General features: G+C 40.6%; 1 protein-coding gene across 1 annotated transcript in view; it reads right to left on the reverse strand.

Annotated features, from left to right (window-relative positions):
• The window catches only part of snd1 (staphylococcal nuclease and tudor domain containing 1), a 990,315-nt gene that overhangs the window by 626,913 nt on the left and 340,893 nt on the right, over positions 1–22,509 (reverse strand). The window contains exon 15 of the mRNA XM_059987006.1: positions 8,041–8,182. Within this exon, the coding sequence (XP_059842989.1) occupies positions 8,041–8,182 (142 nt within the window). The remainder of the gene's footprint in view (positions 1–8,040; positions 8,183–22,509) is intronic.

A 22,509-nucleotide genomic window follows, 5' to 3' on the forward strand; every position in this document is an offset into this window, starting at 1 on the left:
ATATTTGATGCTATCTCACAATTCCAGAGACCTGGGTTCAATCCAAATCTCAGATGCTGTCTGCGTAGAGTTGACACATTCTCCCCACAACCACAAGTACTTCCCTAGGTTTTCTGTTTCTCACATTCCAAAGACATACTGATAAATTAACTACTGTTGATTACCCTCAATGAAGGTGGGTGGTAGGGGAGAACTGGTGGGCAGGTGAGATAGAATAGTCTGTAAATAAAGATTAAAATGTGATTGATATACTTGATCTTAAAGTAAGCAAAAAGAGGACAGACCAAACTGTCTCCTAAATCAGGAGAAAAAAATGAAAAATGTGATTCCTAATATGAAGTAACAGTCATTCCAAATGATCCAGAAGCTTGTGGTAGCTAATCACAATTTAATTTAACAGGTGGGATTTTAGACTGTCTTTGCAGTATTGTTTTATTTAACACTGTTGAGAACCTGGTTTGACATGAATCTCTGGTAAAGTGGCAGAATAAATCCAGATTCAAAGACCAATTTCATCACAAAAGAGAATTGGCCATAGGAAGACTTCTCTCTTAGTTGTATCCTAAATCATTCGATTGTATTAAAAAGTATCAGGGTAATTCCTTCTGAGAACCGTCAAAAAGACGGAATAATGTGAACATGAAAATTGCTTCTACTTGGAACATCTGAGATGAGTAACACTGATAAAGATAAGAGGAACCTTGAAGTAAAGACTTCAGGAGAAGCCTTAATGAAATATATATGAAATATAAACACTGACTTCGTACTTATAGACAATTGTCTCAGTCACTGATTCTGTAAATTGTACAACCCACCCTCAGCACCTATTAACATACATAAAAACCAAAAACCTACAGTAAAATGCACTGTTTGTGTTAACAACCAACACGACTAAGGATGCGCCGGGGGGGCAGCCTGCAAGTATATCACAATCAGCATAGGCACACAAACACAAGATTGTCACTGTACGTCTGGATGTGACAATAATAAAACAATATCAATTATCATGCAGAAAAAAGTATCAGCTCAGGCTGAATGAACCAATGCTCAGAAACCTCTCTACCCAAGATGACAGCTCAGTAGAATTATTTGATGAACTTGGACCAAAAACAGATTCATGAGTTCTCAATCCAGTTCACCAAATATTTTGAATGTAACTGGAATTGGTCAGGAAGTGGCAATAGGAAATTTATTGCTTTATTTATTGAATAAGTAACGACACACATCTGTCTTGGTGCAGTTGAATATTTTTACACACTACCACTTTGTCTACTTTATTTCCTTCAATACCCCGTCCTATCTCCAATTGGCCTCAATCATCACTGAATCTAACTTATTGTTCTGGTTTCTTGTCCATTCAACATACAAGTTTATTCCAGATGTTGTTTATAAACCTGTAAAAGGGGTCAGCATTAGCCAACATGGGCTCCTCCTCTGTTGTATTATTCTGTGAACAGAATACATTTCAAAAGGCCACTGTGGGAATTGAACTGGTAATTCAATGGATCATTAATTCAATAATAATAATACTGCCATATCCCCATAATAAACATAATTTATAATTTTCAACACATTTTCAAACTACCAATAATCTAATTTTCAGAGACATCTCATTAACATTACTCAGCCCAACAGGGCACGCTGAAATCACCGAAGCCCATGGAGTAATGAAATTTGCTGAAGCTAATTCAGCTCATAATTGGGTTCAGTGAATCCTCTTGGCAAATCTTCAACAAGAAAGTAAGTCAACTTTCCACAGGCATCAGTTTTGGAGAGACTGTGCCAGCTGGAACTGGTAACACAGCAAGTATACAGTAACACACACACTAAAAAGTCTTGACACGTATATCATAAAGGCACTAATTGTTTCAAAACAATAAACCAATTTGCAGTTACACCATACATTTGGATAACAAATATGTGCAGATTACATTGACTATTCCCAAAATGTAATCACATTTTTGTTCATGTCCCCAAGGTTTAGCAACATACTCCCACCCTTGCAAATAAATCTAAAAGAGAACAAAATGGAAGGATACTAAAATGAAATATAACCATATAACAATTACAACACAGAAACAGGCCATCCCGGCCCTTCTAGTCTGTGCCAAACACTTGCTCTCACCTAGTCCCACCGACCTGCACTCAGCCCATAACCCCCCATTCCTTTCCTGTCCATATACCTATCCAATTTTTTTTTAATGACAATACCGAACCTGCCTCTACCACTTCTACTGGAAGCTCGTTCCACACAGCTACCACTCTCTGAATAAAGAAATTCTCCCTCGTGTTACCCTTAAACTTTTGCCCACTAACTCTCAACTCGTGTCCTCTTGTTTGAATCTGCCCTACTCTCAATGAAAAAAGCCTATCTATCCCCCTCATAATATTAAATACCTCTATCAAGTCCCCCCTCAACCCTCTATGCTCCAAAGAATAAAGACCTAACTTGTTCAACCGTTCCCTGTAACTTAAGTGCCAAAACCCAGGGAACATTAAAAAAATTACTTTTTCATCAGCATACAATGAACCTCTACATTAACCATCATATCTGTATCCAACTAAAACTAAATTTCTGATACATAATCCTTTAAAAAAATTGGATTTTTAGCAAGACAGATCCACAAAACAAAATTCAACACCAAAATAAAACAAAATCTGGATGGACAAGATTGTCTCTGGTTATATTTTGTTCTGGGCATTTGAGAATTATTACATTTATTATTCATTCCCAACTGTACTTGAGAAGTTGGTAATAAGTACATTCCTAACAGCCAAGTTGTCTGCTGGACAGCTGGACAACTGCACAGGGCAATTACCTTACAGTGGGCCTGATGTCAAGGTAAAGACCTTATTAGTGAACTGGGCAGTTCTTTTTGTTTTGAAACTAAAACTCGGAATTTTCATGAATATCCTTGCAGGTACATGCTGCTCATTCAAGATTTAAGTAATTATATTTAAATTCCCAGCAGGTGTCTGGGGATGATTGGACCAGGCCTCTAACAATCACCATAGCTGTTCTGCACCTTGGGAAAAATATGCAGTGCTGCAGCAAAAATAGAATGAAATGATATCTCCAAGAAACAGTACTTTAAAAGTATCTATAACTTCTATTGAATATATTTTAAAAAAGAAACTTAATTAAGTCTACTTGCAAACAAAGTTAATGTTGTTTTAACTCGGATGAAATCCTAAACCAGAAGACTGATACAATTGTCTCTGACAGGCACAATTGTCTCAATAGCTGGACTCATTCCAAAAGATTCCTATACTTGGGATTAAACCAGATCAATCCCAGAACAGAATGCAAGTAAAATTATTTGTTAGTTTATCTTCTTTTAAGGCAGCACCTTCAAGACCAAGATGATCTACCCTCACTCCAGCTCGGATGGCACAAAGGTGGCTTAAGTGACTGATGGGCAGGTGGTTGAACAGTATGGGAATTGGAGAACTTCTGTCTTTTTAACTGAGTTTATGCAACTTGCCAAAAACAATCTTGGTTTTCTAATAACCCTAGTCAAGAGCCAGGATTCCTTCCTGCTGCTGAAGCTTGAAGAACACCTTTCACATGTTTAATTGGCCCCCTCTAGATACCTCCTGCTGTGATGAAATTCGGAGCACGACGCAATAAGGCATGTAAACAACAAGACCCACACATGAGCTGAGCAAGAGTAACTATAACCTCAAGGCTGGGAATACTGGTCTGATTGAGAAGAATGACATTGGGCTGCTTATCCTGTCAGTGCATTTGGCAACATAACATTGGGGACACCTCTCCAATACTTTGACTCAAATACTCTGAACCGCAGAGGGTGGGAATTACTGACACCAGTAAAATAAGAACTTTGCGTCAGGTTTAAAACATGTGCATTGTGCCTCCAGGCATAGAATCCATATTAGTAAGAGATAAAAGGGATAAAGGATAGTAAGGGATAAAATTGGTCCTCTTGGAGATCAGAGTGGTCGGCTATGTATGGAACCAAAAGAAATGGGAGAGATATTAAATGGGTTTTTTGCATCTGTATTTACTAAGGAAACTGGAGTGGAGTCTATGGAAACAAGGCAAACCAGTAGGGAGATCATGGAACTTATACAGATTAAAGAGGAGGAGGTGCTTGCTGTCTTGAGGCAAATCAGAGTAGATAAGTCCCCAGGACCTGACAGGGTATTCCATCGGTCCTTGAAGGAGACTAGTGTTGAAATTGCGGGGTCCCTGGCAGAAATATTTAAAATCTCGATATTCACAGGTCATGTGCCGAAGGATTGGAGGATAGCTCATGTAGTTCCTTTGTTTAAAAAAGGCTCAAAAAGTAAGCTGGGAAATTATAGGCCGGTAAGTTTGACATTGGTAGTAGGTAAATTATTGGAAGGAATACTAAGAGATAGGATCTACAAGTATTTGGACAGACAGGGACTTATTAGAAACAGTCAGAATGGCTTTGTGCGTGGTAGGTCATGCTTAACCAATTTATTAAAGTTTTTTGAGGAAGTTACCAGGAAAGTGGATGAAGGGAAGGCAGTGGATGTTGTATACATGGACTTCAGTAAGGCCTTTGACAAGGTCCCGCATGGGAGGTTAGTTAGGAAGATTCAGTCGCTAGGTATACATGGTGAGGTAGTAAATTGGATTAGACATTGGCTCAATGGAAGAAGTGGTAGTGGAGGATTGCTTCTCTGAGTGGAGGGCTGTGACTAGTGGTGTGCCACAGGGATCAGTGCTGGGTCCATTGTTATTTGTCATCTATATCAATCATCAGGATGATAATGTGGTAAATTGGATCAGCAAATTTGCTGATGATACAAAGATTGGAGGTGTAGTGGAAGGTTTTCAAAACTTGCAGAGGGATTTGGACCAGTTGGAGGAATGGGCTGAAAAATGGCAGATGGAGTTTAATGTGGACAAGAGTGAGGTATTGCACTTCGGAAGTTCAAACCAAGGTAGAACATACAAGGTAAATGGTAGGACACTGAGGAGTGCAGTAGAACAGAGGGATCTGGGAGTACAGATACATAATTCCCTAAAAGTGGCATCACAAATAGATATGGTCGTAAAGAGAGCTTTTGGTACATTGGCCTTTATAAATCAAAGTATTGGGTATAAGAGTTGGAATGTAATGGTGAGGTTGTGTAAGACATTGGTGAGACCGAATTTGGAGTATTGTGTGCAGTTTTGGTCACCTAATTACAGGAAGGATATTAATAAGGTTGAAAGAGTGCAGAGAAGGTTTACAAGGATGTTGCCGGGACATAAGAAACTGAGTTACAGAGAAAGGTTGAATAGGTTAGGACTTTATTCCCTGGAGCATAGGAGAATGAGGGGTGATTTGGTAGAGGTGTATAAAATTATGATGGGTATAGATAAGGTGAATGCAAGCAGGCTTTTTCCACTGAGGCCAGGGAGAACAAAAAAGGTCATGGGTTAAGGGTGAAGGGGGAAAAGTTTAAAGGGAACATTGGGGGGGCTTCTTCACGCAGAGAGTGTTGGGAGTGTGGAATGAGCTGCTAGATGAAGTCACTCATTTTTGACATCTAAGAAAAACTTGAACAGGTATATGGATGAGAGGGGTTTGGAGGGATATGGCCCTGGTGCAGGTCAGTGGGACTAGGTAGAAAAATGGTTCGGCACAGACAAGAAGGGCCAAAAGGCCTGTTTCTGTGCTGTAATGTTCTATGGTTCTATGTGGAATCTGATGGTCCTGACTGCAGTTCCTGATGACCACATCTGCAGCAATATTCGTTGCTTAAAGATCTCAAGCTAAAATCTGATAATCTGGAGTCCAAATTCAAACATCAGGGAGGAAGAGAATTACCTGGACACTATGCCGAACAGGTCTGAGATTATGGTCCGAGAGGATGAGAGAATGGCAGCTGCAGGAAGGATGAACAACCATGGCACTGTGGTTCAGGGAGTTATTCAAAAGGGATGAGAGAAGCACGTAGCTAGAATTGGGCCTTGTATAAGCAGGGTAATGGATAATTCTCTGTTGCAATGATCAAGATTCACAAAGGCTGTACTGTCTGCTTGGTGCCCAGGTTCAGGCCACCTCCTCTGAGCAGCACAGAAATTTGGAGTGGAAGGATTAAGATCCAGGTATCATAGATCATGTGGGTATCAACAATGCAGGAAGAACGAGGAAGGAGGTTCTACTGAGGGAGTTTGAACAGCTAGGGACTAAATTAAAATGAAAAATCAAAATAGTAATAATCTGTGGATTATTATCAAGCCAATTACAAACAGGCACAGGGGAAATAACATCAGAGTACTAAATGCATGGTTCAAAGATTGATATGGAAGAAGTGAGTTTCAATTCATGGGACATAAGTATCAGTATTGGGGAAGGAGGGTGTTGTTTTGATGGGACCGGCTCCATCTGATCTATGCTGGGACTAAGATCCTCATGAATCATATAACTAGGGCAGTGGATAGGCATTAAACTAAATAGTAGGGGGTCCAATTCAACAGCTTAAAAGATATGAATAAAGTAAAAGAGAAAGAGTGTGCAGAAGAAGTTACTACATCCTCCAGAACAAAATATAAGACAATAAGTTTAGAAAGAGGTACGAATTTAATTTCAGCCAAATGGAGACAAAACTGAAAAGATGGACACATGACTGAAGTTTTAATATTTGAAAGCACACAGTATATGAAATAAGGTAGATGATTTTGTAACACAGTTAGAAATTGGCAAACATGATGTTATGGGCACCACACTTGTAGTTCAGAAAAGATCACTGCTGGAAGCTTAACATCCAGCCACACACAAAATCTCAAAATGGCAGGCAGGTGAGTAGAGGGGGTGGCATGGCTCTCTTGGTAAAATAAAGATTAAATCAAATCCTTAGAAAGAAGTGACATGGGATCAAAAGATGTAGAATCCTTGTTGGCAGAGGTAAGAAACTGCATCGGTAAAAAGACCCTGATATACAGGCCCTCAAACAGTAGCCAGGATATAAGTATAATATAGGAGATAGAAAAGATATGCAAAAGGAGCAATGTTATGATCGTTGGGTGGTGGGGTGGGGGGCAAATTTCAATTTGCAGGTAGATTGGAAAAATTACGTTGGTGCTGGATCCCAAAGAAGGAATTATAGAATGCCTATGAAATGGTTTCTTTACCGCAGTATCAGCCTTTGCAGCCATTTTCAGAGAACTATGTATTTTTACCCCAAGATTCCTCTGTTGATCAACACTGTCTTGCTATTAACAGTATACTGCTCTTTACATTTGATTTCCCAATGTGCAAAACTTCACATTTTACTGGGTTAAACTCCATCTGGTATTTTTCTGTCCATATCTGCAACTGAACTACAATATATCCTGCTCTACTCTTTACCAGTCTTCTGCGCTCTGCACAACACCAATCTTCCTATTATCTACAAACTTATTAACTCACCCATCTACATTTTCATCCAGTCAATTACATGTATTACAAAGGTCAGAGGTTCCAGTAACACTGCAGAACACTATTAGTCACTGACCTCCAGCCAGAATAAGTTCTATTACCCTCTGTTTACAAAGAGCAAGCCAATTTTTCTTGGTGGGGGGGGGGGGGAGGGTTTCCTCAAGTCATTAAGTATTGGTTTTTTTCTTGTAGCAATGCCTCTGTTGCCATCTTTGTTTTGAGACTGGGGCAGGTGGATGATCAGACAACCACAGAATAGCTATCGTACAAAAGGCCACTTAGTACATGAATCCATTTGAATTTATGCAACATCAATCCAGCTGATTAAGAGATTAGAGGCATTGGTACATATGTGCTTCTGAATGCCTTGACATTTCTCCTATTCTCAAAATCAACGTAATCTGTATTATTGCCAAAATGACATGCAAATCATCACAACTCATTTCATCCAAGCACCTTAATGTTAACATTTTTCACATGATGTCCAACTTCAGATTATGCAGTACGTGAAAACTGAATTGCCAATTTATTATCAAACTAAGCAGGTATTTCAAATAAATCACCACTCACAACCTTGCTTCCACACTATAGATGTGTAATTACTTGTACCAGCTTAAGCTAAGCATTTAACACTTGCCTGCTAGTAGAAAGGTGATCAAACAGGTCTCTTTGGGCATGTAGAGCTTTAGACGGGAACCACTGAAAACGTACTCAACCACAGCTTCTGAACGACCCGCTCTCTGTAAGAATGGCAGGAACTGTTTGGCTTTCTGTGTATCCTATAAAGAATGAGATACAAAGTTATCTTAGAATTTGAGTAGTTTATTACCAACTAAATGCAGCACATAGTGTAGCTGTCAGAGTAACATTTCACAACAATCATGGATCATAGTTCACTTCCTGCTGCTGTAAGGAGTTTGTACATTCTCCCCATGACTTTGAGTGTCTCTTCCGTGTACTCTGGTTTCCTCTTACATTCTAAAGACATACAGTTAGGGTTAGTGAGTTGAGGGCATCCTCTGTTGGCGCCATAAGTTCAGTGACACTTGTAAAATTATCAATCATGCCCTTATTGAATGGTACTGTAGATTCATACAACCAATTGACCCTTTTCCTGCTCCTATTATTTTCCTTTACCATTCCCATTAGCTTGTTCTTTCATTTTAAACCAGATTGAGAATGACAGGTCAGATAGTGTACCCTGTGCAGTAAACTTCTATGACTGGTATGCCCACCTATAAATCACAAATTAGCCGAATCCAAGTCAAGTCACTTTTTATAGTCATTTTGACCATAACTGCTGGTACAGTACTTAGTAAAAACGAGACAATGTTTTTCAGGACCATGGTGTTTCATAACACAGTACAAAAACTAGACTGAACTATGTAAAAAAAACACAGGAAAAAAAACTACACTAGACTACGGACCTACCCAGGACTGCACAAAACAGTGCAGGCATTACAATAAATAATAAACAAGACAATAGGGCAGTAAGGTGTCAGTCCAGGCTCTGGGTATTGAGGAGTCTGATAGCTTGGGGGAAGAAACTGTTACATAGTCTGGTCGTGAGAGCCCAAATGCTTCGGTGCCTTTTTCCAGACGGCAGGAGGGAGAAGAGTTTGTATGAGGAGTGCGTGGGGGCCTTCATAATGCTGTTTGCTTTGCTGATGCAGCATGTAGTGTAAATTCCATAATGATGGGAAGAGAGATCCCGATGATCTTCTCAGCTGACCTCAGTATCCGCTGCAAGGTCTTGCGATCTGAGATGGTGCAAATTCCGAAACAGGCAGTGATGCAGCTGCTCAGGATGCTCTCAATACAACCCCTGTAGAATGTGATGAGGATGGGGGGTGGGAGATGGACTTTCGCAGAAAATAGAGACGCTGCTGGGCTTTCTTTGCTATGGAGCTGGTGTTGAGGGACCAGGTGAGATTCTCTGCCAGGTGAACACCAAGAAATTTGGTGCTCTTAACAATCTCTACCGAGGAGCCGTCGATGTTCAGCGGGGAGTGGTTGCTCCGTGCCCTCCTGAAGTCAACAACCACTCAGAGACAGGTTGTTGGCTCTGCACCTCCTCTCTGTAAGCTGACTCGTCGTTCCTGCTGATGAGACCCACCACGGTCGTGTCATCAGCGAACTTGATGATGTGGTTCAATCTGTATGTTGAAGCGCAGTTGTGGGTCAGCAGAGTGAACAGCAGTGGACTGAGCACACAGCCCTGGGGGGGCCCCCGTGCTCAGTGTGATGGTGTTGGAGATGCTGCTCCCGATCCAGACTGACTGAGGTCTCAGAATGTTGCTGGATTTCAATAATTCACTTCCATAATTTCATGTACATTAAATGCTGCTGATTCAGAGCCAATGGACAGATATTGTTGATTTTACTGCCATCTCAGGAAAGTATATTTTATTACAGTGGTGTCACTGACACTTTTACATTTTGAAAGATACATTTATACACAAATGGAAACATAAATTTGTGTGACCCAGAAGACAAACACCTTGGACACAATCACTTAGAAGCATACAAGGAAGCTGACTTCAAAATTATTTAACATTACTGGGTAGCTATTTTAGTGATAAGGAGAGGCTGGTTTTAAAAATTGTCATGCAACACAGGAAAAAAAATCCTAAAATGCCTCCAGATGCAATATTAAATTCTGCTAACTCCCTGGGGAGCCGGTCACAGTCGTGCTGTTCAGGAGCCAACTATTCTTGTTAGATGCAAAGCAGTGTAAAAGGTGCAGTGTAAAATGAGAACATCTCTTCAGGGCTCATTATCTGTAGCTGGAGGTGGAGTGTTTTATTAGTGAACTATAAGCAAAAAGTCAATATGTTGCTCACAAAAATATTTGTGGTAATCGGATATATTTAAAATAAAACACATTTGATTTGCAACTGAAATTGGCAATGTACTAAGAAAGAAAATCAGCAGGCTTTCAATCCTGCCAAATCACATTAGCTTTGCTCTCATCTGGCCACATAAATAAAGCACAAATAGATACTGCCATCACAGAAACAGGTATATTTATTTCAAGGAGGTGGGGATAAGAGAAAGAGGAATAAATCTTTTTAAAACTATGAAAAGACATGCTATAATTTAATCCTATTAAAAAGCATTTTCCTTAATCGGCAAAATAAGTCTGCACAGAAACACAATTGGATTCTGTCTTTCATAAAGCGTGGTTATCTACTGTCATTTAGATGGGGAAGAAGAAAAACCTCGAGGGACAAAGTCCTTAAACCTAATACAGCAAGCTTTTCCATATATTTGCTTTGTTTTTTAAACTCCATAGCTCAAATCTGAAGCTAAACCTGAGTTACGTTGCAGAACTACTTCATACATTGAAGTAAACTCACATAATTGATTGAAGTAAACCCAGCTTGAAAGAAAAAAAAACATTAGGATATTTTCTAAATATACATTTCAAAAGATTATTTGCCATCTGTTGATAAAGATGTACATTCAAAATATTCAAAGGATAGAATTGAAGTTAAGAATCACACAACACAGAAACAGACACTTTAGTGTCCATACAGGGCACAAGTTCCCACCTGTACTAATCACATTTCTAAGCATTCACACCATTCCAAGCATACACCTACATTTTACTTACATGCTGTGAAAAGACCTGCTTCCACCGCCCACTCAGGAAGCATGTTCCACATTTCAACCACCTCAGGATGAAAAACCCCTCTGAATCCCCTACCCCTATCTTAAACGTGCTCTCTCATTATTAATTATCTCTTCCTGCAGGAGAAGTTTCTCACTTTCCACTCTCTGTCAGCTCCTCAAACAAGCCCTTTTCTCTATTATTAATACAGATGAGAAGCATTCAAGGCCTCACTCACAGACTATAAATAAGTTAGACTTGGTTTGACTAAGTCTGAACTGATGAATAACTTCAGTCCAACATACCAAATGCATAAAACAATTTTAAAAAAGAGGACTAGAAGAGTAGAAAGTGGTGAAGATGGTAAAATTAAACAGGTATTTTCAATATATTTAAACAGAGGACAGACATGTACAATTAAACACCAACAAGGATACAGATAGACAAGCATGATGGCATTGCCTGGAGAACTCTAATGAGATATGGTGGAGGCTGAAGTTCTCTTCCTTGTGCATGCATTAAGTTTAGTTAAAATAGTGTAAATGACTCAATAAAGTGATCAGATTGGCAGCATGATGGAAAAAGCAAGGCAAAAACTGTTGGAGCAGGGGTCAGCCTTGTGAAACCTCTGAAAAGCTTCAGAACTGTATTAGATCATCTCAATGGAGATATGACGTAATGCACTGACAAAGTTCCACATGAAAGGTTGGTCAAAAGGTTGTTGCTTGGCATTCAGGATGAGGCAGTAAATTGGATCAGATATTGGCTATTTGGAAGAAGCCAGAGAGTGGGAGTAGATGGTTACCCCTGACTGGAGGCCTGTGACTAATGGTGTGCCGCAGGGATCAGTGCTGGGTCAATTGTTGTTATTTGTATGTATCAATTGATCTCAATGATACTGTAATAAATCGGATCAGCACATTTGAATATAACACCAAAATTAGAGGCATAGTGGACAGTAGGAAGGCTATCAAGGCTTTCAGCAGGATCTGGTCCAGCTGGAAAAATGGGCTGAGAAATGGCAGATGGAATTTAATGCAGACAAGTCTGAGGTGTTGCACTTTGGGAGGACCTGCGTGGTGAGCAGTAGGACACTGAGGAATGCAGTTAAACAGAGAGACCCTATAATTCCTTGACAATGGAGTCACAGGTAGATAGGGTCATAAAGAAAGCTTTTGACACACTGGTCTTCATAAATTAATGAATACAGATGTTAGTACGTCATGTTGAAGTTGTACAAGGTGTTGGTGAAGCCTAATTTGGAGTACTGTGTCCAGTATTGGTCACCTTCCTATAGGAAAGATATCTATGAGGTTGAAAGAGTGCAAATTTACAAGGATGTTGCCAGGACTTCAGGACCTGAGTTACGAGAAAGGTTGAATATGTTAGGACTTAATTCCCTGGGGAGTTGGAGAATAAGGGAAACTTTGATAGAGGTATACAAAATTATGAGAGGCATATATAAGGTAAAATGTAAGCACATTTTTTCCACTAAGGTTGGGTGAAACGAGAAGTAGATTGTTATGAGTTAAGGGTGAAGCATGAAAGGTGAAATGTTTAAGAGGAAATGACCCAGAGGGCTATGAAAGTATGGAGCAAGCTGCCCACACAAATGATGATGTGGATTTGATTTCAACATTTAAGAGAAATTTGGATAGGTAAATGGACGGGAGGGATATGAAGGGCTATGGTCTGGGTGCAGGTTGATGGGACTAGGTTAATTAATTGTTTGGAACAGACTCAATTGGCTGAAGGGCTTGTTTCTGTGCTGTAGTATTCTATGGCTATGACATGGATAGGCAACAGGTAAATTCCCATTCCACCTGGAAAGTGCCTTTGAGTGCTGAATAGCTAAAGGAAAGGAGTGACAGAAGATGAGATGGGAAAACATCTGGTGGTGACACCATGTTGGAAATGATGGAATAGTCTGTCACATGTGGAAGCTTATGTGGGTGACATGTCAGCCAGATGTGGAACAGATCTATCAACATGTGCTGAGAGGAAGACACAACAGAGGAAAACGAAAAAAGGAATGGACAGGACACATGGGGTGTAGAAATATAAGCAAGGAACTTAGAAGAACATTTAGAACTATAGTGGATTCTAGTTAGTAATTTAATCCTTAAATGGAGATAAGACAAATCAAACAAAGGAAAAATTTGTAGAGGGACTATTTGAAAGTCAAAGGATCAAAACTGGCAACAAAAATGTTAAAAACCTATCCTGTGCAAGAACATGAAGTGGCAACAATCATATCTTCGGTGTATTACAATGAAGTATTAGGGACAAAGGATGGATTAGAGGAGCACCAGAATAAATAATAATCCACATCATTTCACAAAAAAAGGCAGAACAGGTTTCCAATCATAGATCATTTATTTGAAGCAAAAAGTGGAGTCAAATGATAAATTGTTAAATGTGAGAACAAGTTAAAAAAAGATGAAGTGACTCTGGATGGGTCCCTGTTCAAGAAAAACTCAAATGACCCTCGGACTGGCTAAGTATGCAAGAAGGTTGAAAAGGGATTGGGCGTCTGTGGTGAAAATTAGTCACTTGTGAACTTTAAACTCTTAAAGAAGTGAAGAACATTATAAGAGAATTGGTTAAATATTTGCTGTTGAAGTGACCTGACTAGGGAAGGAGTGAATTCAGAAAATTATACTTACATGACTCCAGTATGAGCCAACATTAGCCCAAAGTGCTGTACTCTACAGCTGCTAACTGATACACTTTCACGTAAGAGACCTCAAAGTACTTACTTCCAATATGTTTCTTCCTCTTGGTTTAAAGGTGATTTTTAAACGATATCAAACATGAGATAATCCATTTTTAAAGACTTTAAGAAAAACACGGAAGGTGCTTCCAGTGTCTAGGAACAAGAGTTAGTGTCTTACTGAAGAGTAGACTATTTGGGATTAAAAAGAGGAGTAACTTCTAGGTGTTGATGGTGAATAATCCTTGGAACTCTTGAATCTAGAGGATGTAAACACTGAATCATCACATATATTCAAAATAGAAACTGATAACTCTGAATAACAAAGGAATTAAGGAGTACACGGATGGCAGCTCGGGCATGATCTTACTGAATGACAGAGCAGGTTTAATGGATCGAATAGCTTACCCTCACTCATGTTCCTCATATTTATTCAAGTTCAAATTTATTCATAACATTTTACAAAGTCTACTAAAAGCAACATCTGTTAGCAGATACTTCAGGGAGTACATATTTCAACTTCACCACCATTCACCTGGGTTCAACACTTGAAACACATTCATTTGCATATTCATGAGGATTAATTAGCAGTTACAATTTTAGGTTTTTTTTGGGCGGGAGCTCCTGGGACACAGTTATTTGGTGGAATGGACAAAATGAACACAAATAATGGGACAGTTTCCAAGGATTTAAACTTTTTAAATAATAGCTCCCAAGTGATAAAACACTGACGATCTCCTAAAATTAAATAATGTCCTTTATCAAGCACTCAATGAATATAATTCAGTTCTATTGAACACCCCTTAAAGCAGCATTCACTCTCATTTTGTAAAACTGCAAAGGTGCAGCTGCTAAACGCTGAGCTTAATGTAACTGGAAATATATATTACCTAGAAAATAGAAAATTACTCTGTTCAGCAATATCATGAAGAGCACAAAAGTTCAATCATTTTCTATTTAATGGCAAAGGAACAGGCTCCAACAACATTAAGTATCTACATTTAAATACAGTGATTCCAGACAATCAGGACACATCAGGATCAATACATTTTGGCCCAAGTCAATGGCTGCCCCAAAAAGCTAAGGTTTATGGAATTTAAGGGAATCCTGGCTATTTTGTTGATCAGTTTTTGTTTTTTTAAGACTTGTCCCAAATAAGCTGTTGCCCTGATTAACAGGAATCCAATGTGATAGAATGTGCTACCATTGTAAATACAGTATGTAATTGTGTAAATTTAGCTGACCATATTCAAGATGTTTAAATAGGCAATTATAACAGTCATGTCAGCAGAGAGAAATTCTCTTGAACACTCTCTCTCCCCCAAAGCTTCACTGTGTGAATAAAGTCACCATCAATACTCCAAATATGGTCTGACCAATGCCTTATCAAGTCTCAGCATTACATTATATCCTTACTTTTATATTCTAGTCCTCTCAAAATAAATGCTAACATTGCATTTTACCTTCCTTATCAATAAATCAAACTGCAAGTGGACCTTTAGGGAATAAAGCACAAGAACTCCCAAGTTGCTTTGCAGCTGTGACTTTTAAATTTGCTCCGTTTGAAAATAGTCTTTGCCTTTATTCCTCGGATCACATACTTCGCTACACTGTATCCTAGCTGCCACCTCTTTGTCCAATCTAATTTGTCCTTCTGCAGACTCCCTACTTCTTAACGTTAAAGATTTCCAACAGATTCATCAGGCAAGATTTCCCTTGAAGGAAAACATGTTGATTCCGGCCTATTTAAATATGTGCCTCCAAGTACCTCAACACCTCATCCTTATTGATGGACTCCAACATCTTACCAACCACTGAAGTCAAGTTAACTGGCCTATAATTTCCTGTTTTTTTACCTCCACTCTTTATTAAAACTTGGAGTAACTTATGCAATTATCCAGTATTCCTGGCTTTGATTGGAGTACTACACAGAGTAGAAGTGTTCCTGCGCAAGTGCAGTCAAGAGTTTTAAAAACTCAAGTCTCCATAAAAGAGTGGTACCATCTAGTGAGCAGTCTAAGTCAGAGGGGCAAGGCTTCCATGAGAACAGGCAGAGGCAAAGTAAGTAAATAAACTCACTCCTTATATATTTTTTCTCATTTAACTTTTGAGGGAATTGGGGGTATGTCCACAGAGCCAGTGTTCTGTTCTGGGTCTCAGATGTGGGATTTCTAGGAGACTACCACCCTCTCCAATGGCCACATCTGCATGAGGTAGATCGAGATGCAGCTCCTTGGAGACTGTGTCAAGGAACTGGAGATGCAGCTCAATTATCTTTGGCTTGTTAGGGTAAGGGAAGAGGTGATACATAAGTTACAAGGCGGTAGGCTACAGGAGACAGATAAATGGCTGACTGTCAGGAGAGGGAAGGGAAAACGTCATATAGTGGAGAGTACCCCTGTGGCCACACCCCTCAACAATAAGTACTGCATTTTGAGTACCATTAGTGGGGAGGGGGACCTACCTGGGGGAAGCAACAGCGGCCATTCCTCTTCCACTGTCTGACCCTGTGGCTCAGAAGGGTAGGGAACTGAAGAGCACCAATAATAGGGGACACGATAGTTAGGGGGACAGACAGATGGTTCTTTGGACACAGATGGTAATTTGCCTCGCAGGTGCCCGGGTCCAGCATGTTTCTGAACATGTCCACAATATCCTGAAAAGGGAGGGTGAGCAGCCAGAAGTCGTGGTACATATTGGCAGCAATGACATAGGTAGAAAAAGGGAGGAAGCCCTGAAAACTGGATATAGGGATTTAGGAAGGAAGCTGAAAAGTAGGACCTCAAGGGTAGAATTCTTGGGATTACTACCTGTACCATGTGACAGTGAAGATAGGAATAGAATGAAGTGGCAGATAAATGTGTGGCTGAAGAATTGGAGCAAGGAGCAGGGATTCCGATTTCCAGATCATTGGGACATCTTCTGAGGCAGGCGTGACCTGTGTGAATAGGATGGGTTGCACTTGAATCCAAGGGGGACCAATATTTTTGCAGCCAGGTTTACTAGAGCTGTTGGGAATGGTTTAAACTAATATGGCAGGTGGATGGGATCGAGGATGATACAGCTGCGGATGAACCAGCAGGTTTACAAATAGATGATGGGTGTAACATAAATATAAGGAAGGACAAGCCAACAATTAGGTACAAATGCAGACAGAGCAAAGGGTTAAATTGTCATCATCGTCGTGGCTATCCCTCAAGGTCGAGGATGATGGCCTGTGTGTGTATTTGTTTAAAGTGTACTTGATGTTGCACTCAAAGCACACGATACTTCACAAATCAACCAACTGATTCTAATGGCATGGGAACCACGACAATTGGAGCTGATGGATTTGTTGCAGCCTTTATCCACCTTCACAGACATTGAATTCAAAGTAACACACACAAAATACTGATGGAACACAGCAGGCCAGGCAGCATCTATAAGGAGAAGCACTGTCGGCGTTTCGGGCCGAGACCCTTCGTCAGGACTAACTGAAAGATAATAAGAGATTTGAAAGTAGTGGGGGGAGGGGGAAATGCGAAATGATAGGAGAAGACCAGAGGAGGTGGGATGACGCTAAGAACTGGAAAGGTGATTGGCGAAAGTGAGACAGAGCTGGAAAACAGGCAGAGTGATGGGCAGAGAGAGAGAAAAAAAACCCAACAACTAAATATGTCAGGGGTGGGGTAAGGGGAGGAGGGGCATTAATGGAAGTTAGAGAAGTCATCAGGTTGGAGGCTACCCAGCTGGTATATAAGGTGTTGTTCCTCCAACCTGAATTTGGATTCATTTTGACAGTAGAGGAGGCCATGGATAGACATATCAGAATGGGAATAGAATGTGGAATTAAAATGTGTGGCCACTGGGAGATCCTGCCTTCTCTGGCGGACCGAGCGTAGGTGTTCAGCGAAACTGTCTCCCAGTCTGCGTCGGGAGTTCAAAGTAACTTCGTCCGCCTGTTCTGCTGTTGAGGTCTTGTATCACAAAGGCAAAATCCAAAAGGGTGAAGAATACAGGACTGAAGGAACTATATTTCAATAAGTGTAGCATTCGAAATGCCAATTGTGCTCATTTGGAATGCCAAAGGTGGACAAACTCGTGGTGCAATTAGAAATTGGTCAGCATGACGTTGTGGGCAGTACTGAGTCATAGCTGAAAGGCAGCCACAGTTGGGAGCTTAACATCAAAGGGTATAATATGTATCAAAAGGACAGGCAGGATGGCATAGGTGCTGGCATGGCTCTGATGGTAAGAGATGGAATTACATCTTTAGAAAGAGGTGACATGAGGTCAGAGAATGTTGAATCCTTGTGGGTGGAGTTAAGAAACTGCAAGGGTTAAAAAACATTATGGGAATCAGGCAAAACTGGATTTAACTTTCATTGTGGAGTTGTGATATTATGGATTAACTAAAAGAAAGCCCAGTCTTCAAGAAATAAAACCTGTACACATCTTGATCTGAAATTCTGATTCAGTCCCATTGAAATAACTTTGAGTAAGACAAAGAATGTCCCCACATTGCATCCCAGCCAGTTCAGGACAGGTCTGTGTTGTCTCTTAATCTTTTGGTTAGTTGTACATTAATAGAGCCATTCCTCAACATGATAATGGTGATATCCATTAGTGTCAGAGACCATGGATCTGTGCCTGGAAGGTTTCCAGGTGCAGGCCTGGGCGAGGTTGTATGGAAGACCAGCGATGCCCACGCAGAGAGTCTCCCTTCTCCACGCCACTGATGTTGTCCAAGGGCCGATACAACTTGGCACCGCTTGTCAACATGATAATTTTAGGGGTATATTCGGGCTACAGACTCAAGTACAATGGATTCCTGTTAATTGAGACAGACAGGAACCAGAACATTGACACAAGTAAGCAGTTGCCCCAATTAGCAGAAGTTTCATTGAAATAGTTAAAAAGTTAAAAAAAAGACAAATTATCAATTAACTACGTAACAAATTATGTATTTAAATGAAATACAAAACAAATTAAAACACAATTAATACCACTACTTTACTATAAAACTGTATATCATTTCCTAATAATAATTGGTAGAGGAATTCATGCAGTGTATGTTGCCATATTCTTTTGATTGACTGCAAATGAACATAATCAGCACAGAAATTTAGAAACTGGTCGCTCTAAGCAAGGTGTAGTTTCTGTAAACGGCCAAACAAGACAGCGTGACTGACAATAATTCAAAATTGATTAGCGACTGTCTTGTGTCCCAATTAAGCAGCATAATGTCCCAAATAAACAAAGGGAATCCCAGCTCTGTTCTTGATTAATATTTGATCATTTAGAGTGTACCAAAATAAGCAGCTGGTTGATTAACAGATGACCCAATTAACCAGAATTCACTGTATCTTTTTAGGAATTAGGGAGGACTGAAACAGCAAACCATGCAAATAGGATTGAAATTTTCAGTACGTGCATGCTCCAAAAACAAACATCCAAATATTCTTGAAAAAAACCAAAATGATTACACCTGGTAAAAGGAAGTGTATCCATTCCCATTATTTCATGCATACTTACAACAATTTGAAGAATATGTAATGCACAATTATTGCAACGTGAAAGAGCATTTGTACCTGTTATCTGAATATATCATGAGATTGCTGTCAAGTTAAGTATCCTAAAACTCTGAAATTACTACTAAATTAGATTCTGCCAACTTGGGAGGTTTTCAGATATTATCTGGTCACCTACAAATTTGGCATTGGCCACAAACAAAACACTAAACATGGAGCCAATTCTGAGATTCAAAATTTATTTGAAAGCAAGATAGTCTGCCAAATCTTAAAATATATCTGAAGAACAGTACAAAGAATGAAGTGGTTGAGTTCTTTGAAGACACACTTACAAACCCAGGGTTTAGTCTTTTGTTGCAATATATCCTTGACAATGTCTTAAATTCATTAGATTTTAAAACAGAGGTTCTTTTTTTAAAGAGGGGTGAGAATAGGCAGAACAAAATTTTGAGGCAGCTACTTTGAGTGTTTGTTTTAACAGAGTATCAAAAAAGGAAGAGGATGTGCTGGAGCTTTTAGAAAGCATCAAGTTGGATAAGTCACCAGAACCGGACGAGATGTACCCCAAGGCTAATGTGGGAGGCGAGGGAGATGATTTCTGAGCCTCTGGCGATGATCTCTGCATCATCAACGGGGACAAGAGAGGTTCCAAAGGATTGGAGGGTTGGAGATGTTGTTCCCTTATTCAAGGGAAGGAGTAGAGATAGCCCGGGAAATTATAGACCAGTGAGCCTTATTTCAGTAGTTGGTAAGTTGATGGAAAAGATCCTGAGGGGCAGGATTTATGAGCATTTGGAGAGGCAATAGACAATAGACATTAGGTGCAGAAGTAGACCATTCGGCCCCTCGAGTCTGCACCGCCATTCTGAGATCATGGCTGATCATTCACTATCAATACCCAGTCCCTGCCTTGTCCATAAGGCATAATATAATTAGGAATTGTCAACATGGGTTTATCATAGGCAGGTCATGCCTTACGAGCCTAAATGAATTTTTTGAGGATGTGACTAAGCAGATTGCAAAAAGTACAGCAGTAGGTGTCATATATATGGATTTCAGCAAGACATTTGATAAGGTACCCCATGCAAGGCTTATTGAGAAAGTAAGGAGGGGGGATCCAGGGGAACATTGCTTTGTGAATCCAGAACTGGCTTGTCCACAAAAGGCAGATTGGTTGTAGACAGGTCATATTCGACATGGAGGCCGGTGACCAGTGGAGTGCCTCAACAATATGTTCTGGGACCACTTCCCTTCGTGATTTTTATAAATTACCTGGATGAGGAAGTGGAGGGATGGGGTAGTAAATTTGCTGATGACACAAAGGTAATTTTTCGGCAGTTTGAGAGGGGCACGATTGTGCAAGTGTGTGAAGATCGGCCTGTGAGAACAGCAGGAGAGTTTAAAAAGCGAGCAGATTAACAGAGCGGGCGATGAAGTAGTGGGAGACAGAGTAGGAAGGCTGTGGCTGGAGGGGCTTCAGTGAGCAGAGGCTGAGGACGAGCTTGCTCCCAGTGAAGTAAGGCCGGGTAAGATCTTTTAATTAATCTAATTAACTTAGAAGCAGGTAATGGAGGCAGCAGTTAGGGGAGTCGAGTGCAGTGCATCCAGCTGCAGCTCCTGACAAATCAAGTTAGGGAACTGGAGCTGGATGAATTTCGGATCATTTGGGAGGCAGAAGCAAAAATAGACAGGAGTTTCAGGGGAAAAGACAGAATGAGTAGAGCACCCCTGTGGCTGATCCCATCAATAATAAGTATACCATTTTGGATATTGTTGGGGACGACCTACCAGGAACAAGTTGCAGTGATCACATCTCTGGCACTGAGACTGGACCCTCAGCTCAGAAGAGAAGGAGGGAAAAGAGGAGAGCAGTAGTGATAGGGGATTTGATAGTTAGGGGGACAGATAAGGGGTTCTGTGGGAGAGATCAAGAATCCCGGATAGTCTGTTGCCTCCCTGGTGCTAGAGCCCGTGATATCTCAGATCAAGTTCGCAGTATTCTCAAGAGGGAAGGTGAGCAGCCAGATGCCGAGGTCCATGTAGGGACCAATGACGTGGATAGGAAGAAGGAGGAGGTCCTGCAAAGAGAGCTTAGGGAGTTAGGTGCAAAGTTGAAAAACAGGACCTGCAGGGTATCTCAGGACTGCACGTGTTTAAGCATTGGCAGCTAGAATGCAATTCCGGGGGAGGAGCTTGGCTGCTTGGGGCACACGCTGCCTTTTTTTGTAACAGTGAGGTGTTGTAAAGTGAACATTCGAAAAACAGGGGCCACCTGTATGCATTATGATCAGAGATTAAGGGAGCTAGGGCTTTACTCTTCGGAGAGAAGGAGGATGAGATGAGACATGACAGAGGTATACAAGATATTAAGAGGAATAGATAGGGTGGACAGCCAGTGCCTCTTCCCCACGGCACCACTGCTCAATACAAGAGGACACGGCTTTAAGGTAAGGGGTAGGAAGTTCAAGGGGGATATTAGAGGAAAGTTTGGTACTCAGAGAGTGGTTGGAGCGTGGAATGCACTGCCTGAGTCAGTGGTGGAGGCAGATACACTAGCGAAATTTAAGAGACTACTAGACAGGTATATGGAGGAATTTAAGGTGGGAGGTTATATGGGAGGCAGGGTTTGTGAACCGAAGGGCCTGTGCTGTGCTGTACTATTCTATGTTCTATTAGGGTGTTGTGGATAGTGTGGAGGACTGTCAAAGGTTACAGTGGCACATTGATAGAATGCAAATCTGGGCTAAGAACTGGCAGATGGAGTTGAACCCAAACAAGTGTGAGGTGGTTCATTTTGGTAGGTCAATATGATGGCAGAATATAATATTAATGGTAACATTCTTGACAGTCTGGAGAATCAGAGGGATCTTGGGGTCCGAGTCCATGGGACACTCAAAGCTGCTGCACAGGTTGACTCTGGTTAAGAAGGCATACGGTGCATTGTTCAATCTTGGGATTGAGTTTAGGAGCTAAGAGGTAATGTTGCAGTTATATAAGACCCTGGTCAGACCCCACTTGGAGTACTGTGCTCAGTTCTGCTCACTTCACTACACGAAGGATGCGAAAACCATAGAAAGGGTGCAGAGGAACCTGGATTGGGGAGCATGCCCTATGAGAATAGGTTGAGTGAACTCAGCCTTTTGTAGAGTGACGGAGAATGAGAGGTGACCTGATAGAGGTGTATAAGATGATACAGCCTATATTGTGCTGTAGGTTTTCTATGTTTCTATCTAAAATAGACACAAGCCTTTGTCTTCCTTTCTTGGTTAA

Source organism: Hypanus sabinus, chromosome 13 (assembly GCF_030144855.1).
Source record: "Hypanus sabinus isolate sHypSab1 chromosome 13, sHypSab1.hap1, whole genome shotgun sequence".
Taxonomy (NCBI): domain Eukaryota; kingdom Metazoa; phylum Chordata; class Chondrichthyes; order Myliobatiformes; family Dasyatidae; genus Hypanus; species Hypanus sabinus.